This window comes from Pempheris klunzingeri, chromosome 23, assembly GCF_042242105.1.
Source record: "Pempheris klunzingeri isolate RE-2024b chromosome 23, fPemKlu1.hap1, whole genome shotgun sequence".
Taxonomy (NCBI): Eukaryota; Metazoa; Chordata; class Actinopteri; order Acropomatiformes; family Pempheridae; genus Pempheris; species Pempheris klunzingeri.
In genome coordinates this window covers 17637404-17653103 of record NC_092034.1, presented here as the reverse complement: position 1 = coordinate 17653103, position 15700 = coordinate 17637404, and the positions used below count along the sequence as shown (strand labels likewise).

Sequence of the window (15700 nt, the reverse complement as noted above, 5' to 3'; positions counted from 1 at the left end):
GAGAATGAATTGCACCTGTAAACTAAATCTGACCACATGCAGCCGTTTAGAGTCGAGCTCAGTGTTTTATTGGATTAACTGACGATTCTACTTCATCTATGTGAAACCAGATCAACACAGACAGGGCAGGCGCTGGAGGGGTGGAGTGTTGGGTTAGGGGTGGGGGCACATTTCTCTTGCCTGTGAGAACTTGTTGGTCACATACCACACCACTTCACTCAAGAGGAAAAGAAACATGATAATAGTGTGGAAATGTTCCCACTTTCCCTCTCTTCTGTCTTAGACAGGTACGCTCTGGAATATCTGTATTAAATGGTTGTCAGCCTACAGCAGTGTTTACATTGGGGGGGGAGGGTTGTCATCATTCCCTGCAGATCAGCCCTCCTACCGTTTCTGTTCTTTCTGTTGCATCAACGCATTTTTAAGTGGAGAGAGTAGAAGAAGGGAGTGAAATAAGACACCTCCACCTCCGCCTCCTCTCCTGACGGTGTCAAGCTGACTCAGCTCAGGCCTGCTCTCACTGGAAGCCACAGAGGACTGGAGGAGCAGAAACGGAGTATGAAGGCATTGTTTACAATGAAATAAAACAGTGCAGTCATGAATATGTGGCTTCTATATCTTTGTTTTATTCCTCATTTGCACACATACCGATTTGGAAACGTTGTCTTACTTTGAGGCGCAGCAACAGTTAACAGAAAGTGTACGAGACACAGTGGAGCCTGACAAGATGCCCACAGATGTCATTAATTCCACCTTAAGCAATCAAACATGACCAGTTTGTATTTGGTCACTACTTTCCAAACCAATAAGCACACGACCTATTTTAGCACTAATATATTCTGTGCACCAGAAAAATGTCGACACAGAAACTTTGCTTTTGGCAATTTGAGTCTGTCTGTCTGTCTGTCTGTCTGTCTGTCTGTCAGTCTATCTATCTGTCTCTCTCTCTGTCTGTCTGTCAGTCTGTCTGTCTGCCTCTTTCTCTCTCTGTCTGCCTGTCTGTCTCTTTGTCTGTCTCCATGTCTGTCTATCTGTCTGTCTGTCTTACCTGCCTGTCTCTCTCTCTCTCTCTGTCTATCTGACAGTCTGTCTGCCTGTCTCTCTGTCTATCTGACAGTCTGTCTGCCTGTCTCTCTGTCTATCTGCCTGTCTCTCTCTGCCTTTATTCTGAAGGCGCCGACAGGAAGTTGACCCAGCGGACTTTGTAACTTGTTCCTCTGGTGAAATTCCTCCGGCTGGACTCTTTTGTTCGTGAGTGGGTCCGAAGAGAAGTGAGTGGAAGTGTGACAGGACAGCAGCCCGAGACACGCAGCGAGACAGAGCCGTGAGTCAGGGAGACAGGCCGGCGGGGAGACAGGCGGAGAGGGGTGAGAGGCTCTCGCGGACTTATTTTCTGCTGGTTTCGGCTGTCGGGGGGAGAGAAGGCAGAGGGGGAGAAAGTCCTGATGGGAAGGAAGGGAAGATAACTGGGAGGAGCTGCGGAGGAAGGAGCTCTCACAAGTATGTGGCACAACTCTGAGCTGCTTCTCTGACCGGAGGTCCGCAGGCGGCAGGCGGTGAGTCCGGGGGGGGGGGGGGGGGGGGGGCGCTCTGTGTGGGGGCTCCAGCGCTTTCTGAGCTCCGCTGGCTGCCCCAACTGTTGAGTTTCGGCAGGGCCGGACTGGGGAGGGCACGGGTCCAGAGTCCCAGCCAGCAGCCCCACCTTGGGCTGTGGGTCTGTGAGCTCCTTCTCCACAGTGAGGGTGCCCCCAGCAGGTGGAGGAGCACACAGGCCCAGCTCAGGCTGCTGCACACTTGGATTTTATCCACCTAAAAAAAAACATCAGCATCAGTTGAAGTGTCATCAGACGCTTTTCACTGTCCTGGGAGTTCAACCCTTTTATCACTGTGTGCTCTCTTAAAGCAGCCAGACTCCACTGACATCTTACCTGGCACACTGCCACCACCCGCTCATCCAACTAGCAGGTTGTTAATGATCAGGAGGAAGCCTTTAAAACACCAAAGTCACACAGCGGCTCAAACAAAGCAGCAGGTCGAGGCAGTGTTAGTCCAGCGACTACGACTGTACTCCTGGAAACTGCTGTTTTAGTCAATGGAGTCTGTCGGCTTTGATGAGAGAACCAGCAGCTTCAGCTCCCCGGTGAGAAGAACCGCCTGCCACCAATGCAAAGCGATGAATATATGCTAAATGAAGCGTGGACTCCAACCGATGCTGATTCTTTTAGGTGGATGAAATCCATTTTCTTGCCGCCTGCATCCACAGCAGCACTTTGCTGAGTGTCTGTGCCAGGACTCCACACTGGGGGGCATGCCCACTGACTGTGGATAAGTATTTCATACAAACAGCACTTTAGAAAATCCCAACTATCCCTTTAATTGCTCTGTTTAGGACTGGATATTAAATGAAATGAAATGCGTCACATATTGTTCTGTGGCTGATGCAGTACTTTATTTGATAGCCAACCTTAATAATGAGTGTTTCTTTTAAGTTGTGTTGTTATTTAACAGAACTCGTTCTCAAATGTTAATCACAAGCAGCTGCAAGAACTTTATTTAAATGAAATATTGTCTAAAACTGGTCAAATGTAGATATTACAGGAGAAATCTCTGATCAAAGAATTCTAAATGTGACCAGGCATCTAGCTTGGACAACATGTTGTATAATGAGCTCTCTGCCCCCCCCCCAGAGATGGAGGGAGAGAAGGAGAGGCAGAGGCAGCAGCGAGAGGAGAAGGAAAGCAACGAGGCAGAGGATGAGAGGAGGAGTGACGACGATGCTGATATCGAAGAAGAGGAGGATGAAGGTTCGGAGGGTGCCGCGCTGGTGTGGCAGGAAGGCTACGGTGAGGACAACCTGGGCCTTCCCATCATGCACTGGGAGGCGCTGAGCCTGCGCATCGCTGAGCTGGAGAAGCAAGAAGAGGAGAAGAAAGAGAAGAAGGCAAAGGTCAGAAGTCATAGTCTGGGAGGGGGGGGGGGGGGGGGTCTGGGGCTTGTTGTGTCACTAACAGAACCTCACAGGACTCCATGGGTGTGTTCTGCTACTCTGAGTCTCTGGTCCAGAAGCAGAGATCACTTCAACTCCAGCCCACTTACTAACTTAAGTGGGCCTCCCACTTGGGGGTGACCTCACAGGATCTATGGAACAATTAATGGTGGGATCAGACAGGATGAGGAAGTGCCCCAAGGCGCCGCCATTTGTTAGTATGCTTACACAAGTACATCATTTAAAAAACAGTAAATACAGTGGAAGGGCAGATCTTTAACGCATAGGGTGCATACTTTGTCGCTAATCAGCATCAGGTCATTATCATATGTAACATATGATGTACCAGCACTTCTTTCACAACGCTGACCTGTCTGAACCCAGTGTGACTTAGAGGGCGAGGATGCATCAGTTAATTTTTAACTCCATGCAGGACCTGACATGGTTCATGAATCCAGCTATCAGTGCTGTTTTGCAATTCACTGTTTTAAAAGACAAAGCAAAAGCTTGTCTTTTAAAGTGTGGTAGCCTTGGAACGTCCAACAAACAGTCGACAGTTATTACAACAACACAGAGGTAAACATTGAGGAAGAGCCTGTGTGTATCATTGGCTGTATTTTAAAATCAAATATTTAGAAAAAGTTACCAGAAAACATGTAATAGCCTCCAATACATTATTGGAAATGTGCACATATGTCACTTTACAAATCAGATGATCAGAAATCAGCTGATTTTCATGCAGATCTGTGTGAGTTGGTCAATTAATGACAGGAAAGTTTACAGTCATGTTGCACATGCAGTACGCCAGACTGCATGTATGATACATGGATCACTTTATAACAAAGTTCTGAACGGATAACTTCTGTGGTTTTTAACCTGAGCCCTATTTTTTACATATTTTGGGTTTGAAATGACTCGTCTTGTTTGAGAGTTGGTCCTGAGAGGAGTTGTCCCAGTAGATCGCCTGAACTGGCTGCTGCAAACGCTCTGTTAACTGGCTGTGGCGGCTAACGGCTACACAGTACAGTACCAGTCAGAAGTCTGGACACACCTTCTCATTCAATGGTTTTTCTTTATTTGTATTGTGTCATTTTTACCATTGGAGCATAATATTGAAGACGTTAAAACTATGAAGGAAACCAGAACATGTTTGATATTTTAGATTCTCTAACTTCTGCTTTGATGACAGCTTTGCTCGCTCTTGGCGTTCTCTCAGTCAGCTTCATGAGATCACCTGCATGGTTTTCCAACAGTCTACAAAGAGTTCCCAGAGGTGCTGAGCACTTGTTGGCTGCTTCTCCTTCACTCTGTTCCAACTCCTCCCAAACCATCTCAGCTGGGTTTAGGTCAGGTGGTTGTGGAGGCCAGGTCATGTGACGCAGCCCTCCATCACTCTCCTTCCTGGTCACACAGCCTGGAGGAGTGTTTGGGCTCATTGTCCTGTTGGGAAACAAATGATGGTCCCACTAAGCTCAGACCAGATGGGACGGCATGTGTCTGCAGAATGCTGTGGTAGCCCTGCTGGTTCAGTGTGCCTTTAATCTGAAATAAATCAGCAGCAAAGCCCCCCCACCCCATCACACCTCCTCCTCCATGCTTCACAGTGAGAACCACACATGTAGAAAGCATCCGCTCACCTTTTCTGTGTCTCACAGAGACATGGGGGGTGGAACCAAACTCAATTTCAAATTTGGACTCATCAGACCAAAGTACAGATGTCCACTGTTCTAAAGTCCATTCTTTGAGTTTCTTGGCCCAAACAATTCTCTTCTTCCTCAGCTGATGTTGAGGTGTGTCTGTTTCTTGAACTCTGTGAAGCATTTCTGTGTCCTAAAGGAATGATGGACTGTTGCTTCTCTTTACTTAGTTCAGTATTAAGACACAATAAGAAGGTAAGAAACTCCACAACTTAACTCTTGACAAGGCACACGTGTTCATTTCAAACCATCCAGGTGACCTCATGAAGCTGATGGAGAGAATTATAGAGCGAGAAAAGGTGTCATCAAGGCAGAAGTTAGAGAATCTAAAATCTAAAACATGTTCTGGTTCGTTTAACCTAAGTATACTTTGTGAACATAAGCAAATTGCAGTCACACCAATTGGGGGGAAAAAAGCTCTTACTGTCCCAGTGGGCTGTTTGTGGATTTCTCATGTGACACACATCTGGTGTGTTTTTCAGAGTGGAGTTTCTCTGGAGAGAGGCAGAGCTCCGGTGAGCTGGAGGGAGGACAGAGGGAGGAGAGCTGAGAGCTGGGAGGACAGAGACGACTCCTGTAACAGCCACATGCTGACACTCACCTCCCGGTACACACACACACACACACACACACACACACACACACACACACACCTCTCCTCCTCTAGGAGTGCTGTTACTCATGAGCATGGTGTCATGTTTTGGATTTGGTGTGCATCATCTCGCAGCCTAAAGGTTTTTTTAGATGCTAAGTGACGAGCGTTCTGCAAGTAAACGCCAGGCGCTGTGTGCGTGGTGACCATGGCAACAGCTTTCGCTAACTGTATTTTCTCATCAGCTATAGCAACATGTTAAGATGTACAGTACTGTGCAAAAGTCTTAGGCAGGAGTGAAGGAATGTATGAAAAAAAGTAAGAATGCTTTCAAAAATATAGAATTTAATTTTTGTTGATTTACAAAATGCAAAGTGAGCGAACAGAAGAAAAGTCTAAATCAAATCAGTATCTGGTGTGACCACCCTTAGCCCTAAAACAGCATCAGTTCTTCAGGAACACTTCAGGGACTTTGTAGGATCATATTCAGGTGTGTGATTCACCAGTTATACCAAACAGGTGCTGATGATCCTCAGTTTCATATGAAGGTTGAAACACAGTCATGAACTGAAACAGAAACGGCTGTAGCAGGATTAAAACTGGGGGAGGAACAGCCAAACTCTGCTACCAAGGTGAGGCTGTGGAAGACAGCCAGGTCACAGGTCATCATGTTCAGACTGAGCACAGCAACAAGGTGGTTCTACTGCATCAGCAAGGTCTCTTCCAGGCAAACATTTCAGAGCAGACTGGGGTTTCAACATGTGCTGTTCAAGCTCTTTTGAAGAAAAACAAAGAAACAGACAACGTTGAGGACTGTAATGCAGTGGTCGGCCAAGGAAATGTAGTGCTGCAGATTAAAGACACATTATGCTCACTTCCCTTCAAAATCTGAAGATGTCCAGCAGAGCCATCAGCTCAGAAATAGAAGAAACCAGTGGGACCAGGTCCACCATCTACTGTCCGGAGAAGTCAAACATGGCCAACCGACTCAACTATGCACAGAAACATAGGAACCAGGGTGAAGAACATACAGCCAATGTCATTAGGATCTTTCTTCAGTGTACAGAAGAACAAGGAGTCCTGGAAGTGATGGTGTGCCCCCCCCCTCCACACACACACACACACACACACACACAGAGCACTGATCTCACCATCATCCAGTCCATCTGGAGTCCATCCACATGAAGAGACAGAAGGATCTGAGGCAGCCTTCATCCACAGAAGATCTGTGGTTACTTCTCCAACATGTTTGGAACAACCTGCCTGCTGAGTTCCTTCAGAAACTGTGTGTAAGTGTTCCTGAACAACTGATGCTGTTCTGAAGGCAAAGAGTGGTCGCACCAGATACTGATCTGATTTAGATTTTTCTGCTGTTCACTCACTTTGCATTTTGTAAATTGATAAGAATAAAAAATGAAGTTTTGTATTTTTGAGAGCATCTTTACTTTACAGCATTTCTTCACACCTGCCTAAAACGTTTGCACAGTACAGTATCTTCTAGAAGAGAACAACTACTAAACATAACTACTAACTTTCAGATTAGGTCAGGTACTAACTAGCGAGCTGAGCTGAGTTTAGTTGAAGTGAGTCAGCTAGCTTGTTCTGTGTGCTGTATGCTCTACCATGCAAAACCCCTGCTATTCATGTCCCAATAGTAGAATACAATTCTTTATTTCAAAGATCGGTTCAAAGGTCGAAGCTAGGGGAAGTAACTAAGTACATTCACAATTCTCATTTCTCTCATTTTTTTTCTCTTTCTCCACATTTATCATCTTTATATTCAGATTACAGTAAGCACTGCTGTGTCGCTTGCAATTCAAGGACCATAAAAAATGAGTTGCATAGTCTTGGTGCAGCCAGCCCTGCTTCTCTCTGTGGATTCAACTGTTGAGGATGAACTGCACATTGATGTGGAGGCTCAGTGGAGTAGGCCCTCTAGTGTTGCTGTGGGAGACTAACCTTTGAACGACATCAGTGGAAAATGGAAATTTTTTGGATAAAGAAGTAGAGATGGGCTGATGACAGCCACGCTTTAACGATTGTGTCACACCTGTGAAGTTTCAACACGCTGATCTGGGAAACTGATTAGATTATGAAGTTAATGTTGGTTTCATAGAGTTGCGATAACTTGAAAAACCTGTAATGATCACACTGACAAAACAAGGAAACGGAACCAATAACCGCTGAAGCACGCTGGGCAGCTGGGAGCACACACAGCTAGTGATGCTAACATCCCACCTCCAGACAGTGTTTGGATTCATCAACATTGAAGTTGAGGTGCTCTGAACCTTTCTTATGGTCCTTGAATTGCATTCATAATGGTCTTAAAGTTGTCTGAATGAAGAGAACCAGCCTAACTGAGAAGCATGGCCACGCCCACTAGAAAGATCATCAAGTACTAGAACATTTCCACTTGATACCAAGTAGTGTGTTACAGTTACAGGCTAATTTAATCTTCCTCATCACATTGCACCTCATGAAATGTTAAATAGTTTAGAAGTTTAAGTTCGTGACCCCACAGTGACACAGGGCCTGAACTACACCAGCGAGATGCATTCACATTTCACAGCAAGAATATTTGGATCTAGACTTCTGAGACAATGCATTCTGTGTCCTAATATAATATCTGATGCTGCTCATGTGGGGATTCTTGAATCCTTAATGTTGAATTCCTGAATCGTTGGGTCTCTCTCTAATTAAAGAGTTTGGTCTAGACCTGCTCTTTATGGAAAGAGTGTGTTGTGAATTGGCGCTACATAAATAAAGATTGATAGTTTGATTCATATTCATTTTACTGTAACATATTGCATCAATAGCATCTACATTAAATGCAGTAGGTCTGAACAAATGCATTCCAGGCTAGAAGGGCTGCTGTGAGTCTCACTGTGCTGCGTTTGAAGCCCCAAACCTCTGAATCATTTTTGGCACAAACAGAAAGAAAGCTTGATCCACCCACCACTACAAATGAATCATCTTTAAAGCTGACGGCTCACTGCACATTAAAACAGTTTGCTCGTCTCTAGAGAGTACTGGGCTTTAATCCTCACATTGGTGAACACTTTGTAGCCTGGTTCACGTCCCCAGTGCACATACACAACGATGCCGTTTGTGTGAGCTAATGTTTGTGTGGATAGCTCATGCACCAGACCGACATGAAACCACCACATGAAGTCTGTTTGACTGGCGTTTATCCTCCAGCCTGCAGACTCAGATGAATCTTCAGCTGTGCTTCATCAACAACAGTGAAAGTGAAGAGGAGGAGGAGAAGGAGGGAGAGAGCAGCAACACACAGGTAACTCCCCCTAACACAAGCTCCTGCTGTTAGAATAGATAGAATCGAACAGGTTACAGTGGATTATCTCTGGCAGCAGCAAACAGTGGTGTTATTTTATTTCATGTATGTCTTCTCCATGTTCTTCCCACACTGTTGTCTGTCCCAGCTGATGAAGAAAGGGACAGTTCAGGTCCAAAAGAATCCTCAGCCCCCTGCCAAGCCAGAGAAACCAAAATCCAGAGGTTTCAGGAACACTCTGAGGAACCTGCGAGACCGGCTGAGGACAGACCACAAAGCTCTGGTGAAAGCAAACATGTCCTCCTCTCCTCTCCTCTCCTCTCCTCTCCTCTCCTCTCCTCTCCTCTCCAACAATATGGTCTGTGACTCCACCATGCAACAGGGTCAAAGTGATTATACTGTCATGTTAAATACACACAGTACTGTGCAAACGTTTTAGGCAGGTGTGAAGAACTGCTGTAAAGTAAAGATGCTCTCAAAAATACAAAACTTCATTTTTTATTCTTATCAATTTACAAAATGCAAAGTGAGTGAACAGAAGGAAAATCTAAATCGGATCAGTATCTGGTGCGACCACTCTTTGCCTTCAGAACAGCATCAGTTCTTCAGGAACACTTACACACAGTTTCTGAAGGAACTCAGCAGGCAGGTTGTTCCAAACATGTTGGAGAACTAACCACAGATCTTCTGAGGGTGAAGGCTGCCTCAGATCCTTCTGTCTCTTCATGTGATCCCAGACGGACTGGATGATGGTGAGATCAGTGCTCTGTGGGGGGGGGAGGGCACACCATCACTTCCAGGACTCTTTGTTCTTCTGTACACCGAAGATAGTTCCTAATGACATTGGCTGTTTTAGTTGAGTTTAGCCATGTTTCCACGTCGGAGGTTTGGCTTTAGGCTGCTATTCTCCCATGAAGACCACTTCAGTCTGGCCATGGTGGCCGTGGCCATGACCTGTGACATCAAACTGTCTTCCACAGCCTTACCTTGGTAGCAGAGTTTTGAAAGTGTTCCTACTTTACAGTATTTCTTCACAGCAGCCTAAGACCTTTGCACAGGACTGTGTATATTTAGGATTGTGGGCAGGTACACGTTTCACAAGAGCAAGTTCAGCTCACTCAGATATAAATGAACTGGCTCATGTTCATACTTGAGGCTGTTGTGGTCTCGCCCTTTGTTAATGATTTCTCACTCGCTGATATTTCCCAAGACTGGTTGGACGCTACAACTCAATGAGTTCTTTCAAATTTGTTGCCTGTGTGGTCGACATTCTGACTTAATCTTCTCAGGAAACTCAGTGGCCTTGGTGATAGTCAGCAGCCTTCAGAAATAGTGTATTAAACTACTGTTCCGAGTATCTTATGTGCTCTTCCTGCCTGGTGCCACCTAAACTGTAGATCTAAGAATACATTATCTAGGATTGTGTCAAAAAAGCCGTTGACTCAGCTGAGGTCGAAGAAGAAAGTATCCTGGCAGACAGCTCTCTTCTGCTCTTTGGCCAGTTTGAGCTGTTGCTCTCCGGGAGGCGCTATAGAGTCCCTCTGGTGAATAAAAATCTATTTAAGAAGTCCTTTATTCCACGTGTGAATATCCTCAATTCAACAGGTGGCTGATGAGATCTAAGCCACGGAAATTGACATGAACTGTTTTTTAAATATGTAATGCGACTTGGCCACGTGCTCAGTTTTATGCTGTTGTTGCTTGTGTCTGGTGAAGACTAATGTCCACCCTGGTGAACGAATGAGTTCAGTTTAGCATTTGCCAAAAACAGGAGCACCTTCACTCACTGTGATCTTTTAGTGTATTCATGCACATCACTGTGTCTGTTGTCTTCTTGTTTCTGTGATGTTACAATTGCTGCTGTGATGCAAGAAAGAAATTCCACTGACTTAATCATCACCATTATCATGATCGTCATCCTCTCCTCTCCTCTCTCCTTTCAGACTGCAGCATGCAGTGGTCCTGTGGTCCAGAGAAGACATGTGGAGCGCCCTGATTTAGAGAACTTCAGTATTAAGGAGCTGAACGCTCTGTCCACGTCTCTCAGCCAGGCCATACAAGGTGCTCGCCTGCACACAGACAGCACACTGCATGGAGCTGCAACAAGCTTAACTGCAACCCTTCTCACTATTTCTCTGAGAACTAACTCCAAACTGAATGTTGAACTTATTTTCCATGTGTCCACGTCAGACCTGAGCTCAGAACTGGTGGGTCGCCTCCAGGTCCGAGACCAGCTGAGGACGGAGCAGGATGCCATGCTGCTGGAGGTCCAGGACCTGACATCACTATGAGCCAGCCAGTCACTCCCAGCTGGAGTTCACCCGTCAAGCAGTCGGGAGGGGTCAACCTCTGAACATGTGTCACAGTCTGTGGATGCTGCACAGTGGCTTTCAGAAACATCTCAGTCGGCCCCTCCTGCTGTTGGTCTGACAGCCAATCACTACGATGAGCGCCACTCCCTCAAAGGACTTTCATTCAGATGCTTCATATCTTTAATGTTGTTATCTGTGTTATATATTTAGAAGGGAAGCTTTGTCTCACTAAGGGACGGTGTCCACCAGCAGTGGTTTGAATCTTGCATGTGACAGAGCCGACAGAGCGTCAAAGCCATTCAGTTCAGAGCTGGACACATCAGAGGGTGGTGGCTGGTGCTGTTTCACCTTCTTACTCTGATTCACATTAGAGGATCAGTGCAAGTTCCATCCGATGCAAAACAAACCGAAACATTTTTGTGAAATGCTGCACATCAAGTCCAAGTCAAACATGTACACTTGTGCAGTTTGTTCTGTTTAAGTGTCTCCTTGAACATCTGCTCAGCATTGGAGTCTCCAAGCTTCGGCTGTAGACGTACTTTTCTTTTTTGTTTCTTCTCCAAAGTTTACTTCAGTATTATTAAAGCTGGGCCCAATTTTGTGTATTTTGGATTCTAAATGACTGGTAGGCAGTAAAAGTGTTGGAACTGGTCCAGTAGATCACCTCAGCCAGCAGCCACCAAACGGGCTGCAACGTGATCCTTTGGGACAACTGCACCTGATCACAGTAGGTCCACTAAAAGAGCTTGTTTGATCCACTGACAGGCTCAGAGTGTTATTCTAAGTGTGTGACAGCATTATGGAAAGGATCCCGACAGAGAGAGACCTGGAAGATCTTTACAAAACAGTGTTTTTAGCAGACCTACTATGGTGTGGCTGCCCCTTAGCATTACTCTACAGCCATGGCAGCACTGACGTCAGCCTGTGCTTTAGATTCGCATCATTCACTGCAAGATATGGACAAGAAATGTGGAGAGACAATCTTATGCAGTAGCGATCTCAGACAGACACTAGTTTCATTGGTCAAATGTTCACTGAAAGGATTCATCCGGTGTTGATGAAAATTCCATTCATTTTCCAGATCGGCCTCTCTTCCTGAAAGGGTTTTTGACCACTACTAGTGCTGTGGAGCAGCTGTTTGTATCGATGCACCAGAGCATGAGGGCAGCAGGATGAAGTGTCACGCTGTTCCACAGGTTCCACTGCCAGCAAAGGCAGAGAAAAGAAGAATGGTAGCTAGAAACGGAGGCCTTAATATGCCTTAAAACGAGTTGTTCAGAAACGTTTTTAAAGTAAAACCCGCAATTTCTAACCATCCTGTATAGAAGCTGCTGATTCTGCCAACTGAACAATCTGTGATCTTTGTTTTCTACTTGGTTTAATGTAGTTATTTTCTCTGATCTCTTTTGAAAACATGATTTTTGATATAACGTGTCTGTGTAGGTCTTTTAGGTGGTAAAGAACTAAATGTGATCATATGTACAACAAATTAAGCACATTTTAGTTAGTAAGCAGATGGTCCCTGTCTGACGAGCAGGGAAAATTCCCCGTCTGTCTGCCTCGTCAGTTCATGGTCTTACTCACCATTTCCTCCAACGTTGCATTAAAAACAACTGTTGTTCAGCATTTATCAGCTCTGAACTGAGCTGTGACCACAGTCCCTAACCCTGAAGCCTAACACCTTCATTTTGTTGTCGCACCCAGTAGTGCCTCCACATTCCCACTTTTTTAACATATGTACTGATCATGGTTTCTACTGATGTGTGCTGTTATCGTCTGACAAGTTTAAACAAACCTGCGATCAAAGAACCAATTTAGCTGGATGTGAAATCATTTCATCTGGCTAACATCCTGTTAATCTGGATTAGCTAAAATATATGTATAAGCACGTTACCCTGTCAAATGCCTTGATTTATTTCCAAACTGATGGGAAGAAAACAGTCATTTGGATTTAGTTGTCTGGTATTTATCTGAGTACTGAAAACAACTGTCAGTAAATATGAGATTAATTTCACACTCCAATCATGTGTTTTTGATTTTGGTGATGGGTCGACAATGTTCTCTACGTTCGACAACAGATTGTGCCTTTGTGAAGAACTTGTGTGAGCAGTTTGGTGGCAGTGCACTTGTCAGTGGATGAATAAATGGTCATCTGCCTGTAACTCACACTGAAGTCCCTCTGTGTGACCTGCACACGGATCTACTGTCTGTGTGTGTGTCTGTGTCTCTGACCAGGGTTACTAGTGTGTGTGTTTTGATTTTGTGTCCTATCAGTTGCTGTTGACCGAAGTTCATGATGCTAATAGAGAGTAATTCAGAAATATTTTGATATCTAGGGAGTGACCCTTCTGTTTGCATAATCTCATTCTTAAATGCCCCCCTGGCTGGACACGTTATGTTTCTGTTTAGCTAAATTGTTCATATGTTCTTTATTTCATCATAATTGCAGCTAAATTTAGATTTAGGGGAAGAGTTGATATTATTTTTGCTAACTTGGGCTACATTTAGGTTTTAAAACCCATTCCCGTTCTTGCTTTAATAACATAAGAAGGTCTGGCTCCTGCTCTCTGGCTGCCCAAACAAAGCTACTCATTGATGAAAAACATACAGTTGCTGTATTGTTAAGTTGGCTGCCTCCTTACACAGGACAACATCTGAACATTACACTTTTACTGAGGACAAAAAACACAATTTGGGCTAAAAGTGCTCAGGTTAAACGATTGTTTGAGACTGAGATCAACCCACCAGGAGGATAATGGCAACAGGTGCGAGGTCTGAAGTAATGGCAACATGATGAGTTTTAAGTGTGAATGTAAAGGCCTTGACAGAGCCAGACAGGGAGGCTAGTCCAGAGAAAAACAGAGCAGTAGGGCAAGCAGGGCCTTAGACTGACTTCCTTTTAACTCTGGGGACAGACACAGGCTCTGTTCAGAGAGCAGGGGATGGTAAATGAAGTAAAAAGAGATCAGGCTGATATGAAGGGGCAACGATCTGAGAAATGACTCACCTGACTTCATCAAACTGGCGTCTATGTTGAGCAGGGTCAAGGACCAGCAACTCTGTTTCATCAGAGCAGGAGGTGACATGACATCCGGTTTTTCACAGCAGACAAGCATTCATAATTTGGGAATGATTGTCTGCCTTTACAAACACCAACAGCTGAGTGTTATCAGCATAAAAGCAGACATGAATTCATTTGGCGGTGAGGTGAAATGTGTAGAATGAAAAGAAGTGGGACAATAGAGCCCAGAGGTACTGAATATTTCACATAGGTGAATATTAATCTGTAGTTATTATTATAGAAGTTGTCAAGTGTTGCACTAAGATCCAGTAACAGAAGAACTGAGTTTGGAATCTGAATCAACAGTTAGAGGATCATTCAGGTTAGTAAGTGCAGTTTCACTGGAACGATAAGCAGATTGGCATTGAAACTATTGAAACTACATGTTAATTATGTGGGCAGATGCTGAGACAGTTTGTTCTCGTATATTTATAGAGAATGGAAGATTAGACACCGGTCTGTCGTTATTCAGAGACCCTGGATCAAGGTGTGGTTTCTTCTATAGAGCTTTAAGCACAGCAGTTTTAAAGCTAGTGAGGACAGTGCTAGTCCTAACTGATAAGTTTACAATATTCAGTCTTGTGGGACCCAGAGATGGCCTTAAAATGTTTAGCTGGAAGGGTCCTGAGGAAGCAGGTAGTAGCCAGTTCCTGTTTACCACAGGAAGAATTCTGAGCTGTAACAGATGAGCAGCTAACAGACGGCTGTTCTTCTCTTGGCGGTAGTGTCCAAAAGAAATCTTGGCTTGTGTTAACTGTTACTAATTGTAATAAATGTCAGAAATATGCTAACACTCATGCCATGAGAGGTGGAATACATGCAGCTTTGATTTACACCATTTTCCAGTCTCCTGCAGGCCTGCTGAAGACTTCTTGATGCCTTGTTCTGGTAGAGAGAGGCGTGACTGAGGTGAGGCGAGAAAGGGTACGACAGGCTCAGTGTGGCTGCGGTGTGGCAAGTGGTAAATACATCAGCACCAACATCACAGAGAACAGGTTAGTGTCACTTCAGATTTAAAACAAGGGTGATCTGAGACCCAGGATGAGACAGGAGAGACAGTCGTAACCAGGTTATTCACTGTCAGGCACGTGCACATGTAGACCCCAGGTGGTGTTCAAGCAGGGGGGCTCGTGGCCTCTGACTAGATGTGGCTCTTCTGAAAGGCCGTCTGTGCACTCCTGCGCCCACAAATCACTGAGGTGGAGAAATCTCCATCTGTATGACATTTAGACAACTAGTCTCAGGCAACACCATCAGATCTAATTCATGTTCTGTTTAAATATTTGGAATCTGGGAGTGGGGCAAAAATATTACAATGCTGAAGCTGCTCAGGAGCCACAGCTGGTGACTGTACCCTGCCTGGTATAGATTCATGTACAGGAAAGCCTCATGTCCAGGGGCCACAGTTGGTTAGGTAGGAGAAAAAAGAAAAGAAATTGGGCCCTCTATCTGTACTATGACACCATGAAGTCCATTCTAGATTTTGAGATTCATTTATCCAACCATGTGCAGCTACAGTTCAAAATGAGCCCAAAAGTATTCAGTCCCTCATCACGACTTACATTAAAGGTGGTTTCTCCAAATTCAGCACACTACTTTTAATGACTACTGTAGTCTCTAAATGATTCAGCCCCTTCTTGAAAAGCATCTTTAGTACTCAGTAGAGCATAACCAGACACCAAGTTCTTACAGTGTTCCAGAGGAATACCTCATGGACAACAGCCTCCAGTTCTCTAATATTCTTGGGTTTGCTTGCTGCG

General features: G+C 44.9%; 1 protein-coding gene across 1 annotated transcript; it reads left to right on the top strand.

Moving 5' to 3' along the window:
• The first annotated feature begins 1448 nt into the window (after positions 1-1448).
• Positions 1449-13045, top strand: LOC139223325 (schwannomin-interacting protein 1). The gene is made up of 7 exons (XM_070855307.1): positions 1449-1556; positions 2688-2947; positions 5166-5290; positions 8474-8567; positions 8716-8850; positions 10511-10628; positions 10758-13045. Exons 2-7 carry the CDS (start codon positions 2690-2692, stop codon positions 10856-10858), a joined length of 831 nt encoding a protein of 276 aa, XP_070711408.1. The 5' UTR covers positions 1449-1556; positions 2688-2689; the 3' UTR covers positions 10859-13045.
• The last annotated feature ends 2655 nt before the right edge of the window (positions 13046-15700 follow it).

What these genes read in the sequence shown, in the direction of transcription:
- LOC139223325 (XM_070855307.1), top strand. Translation starts at nt 2,690, where the DNA reads ATGGAGGGAGAGAAGGAGAGGCAGAGGCAGCAGCGAGAGGAGAAGGAA. An exon ending in ATGCTGACACTCACCTCCCG is followed by an intron (nt 5,291 to 8,473) that starts GTACACACACAC and finishes TTTATCCTCCAG; the next exon opens with CCTGCAGACTCAGATGAATC. An exon ending in TCTCAGCCAGGCCATACAAG is followed by an intron (nt 10,629 to 10,757) that starts GTGCTCGCCTGC and finishes TGTCCACGTCAG; the next exon opens with ACCTGAGCTCAGAACTGGTG.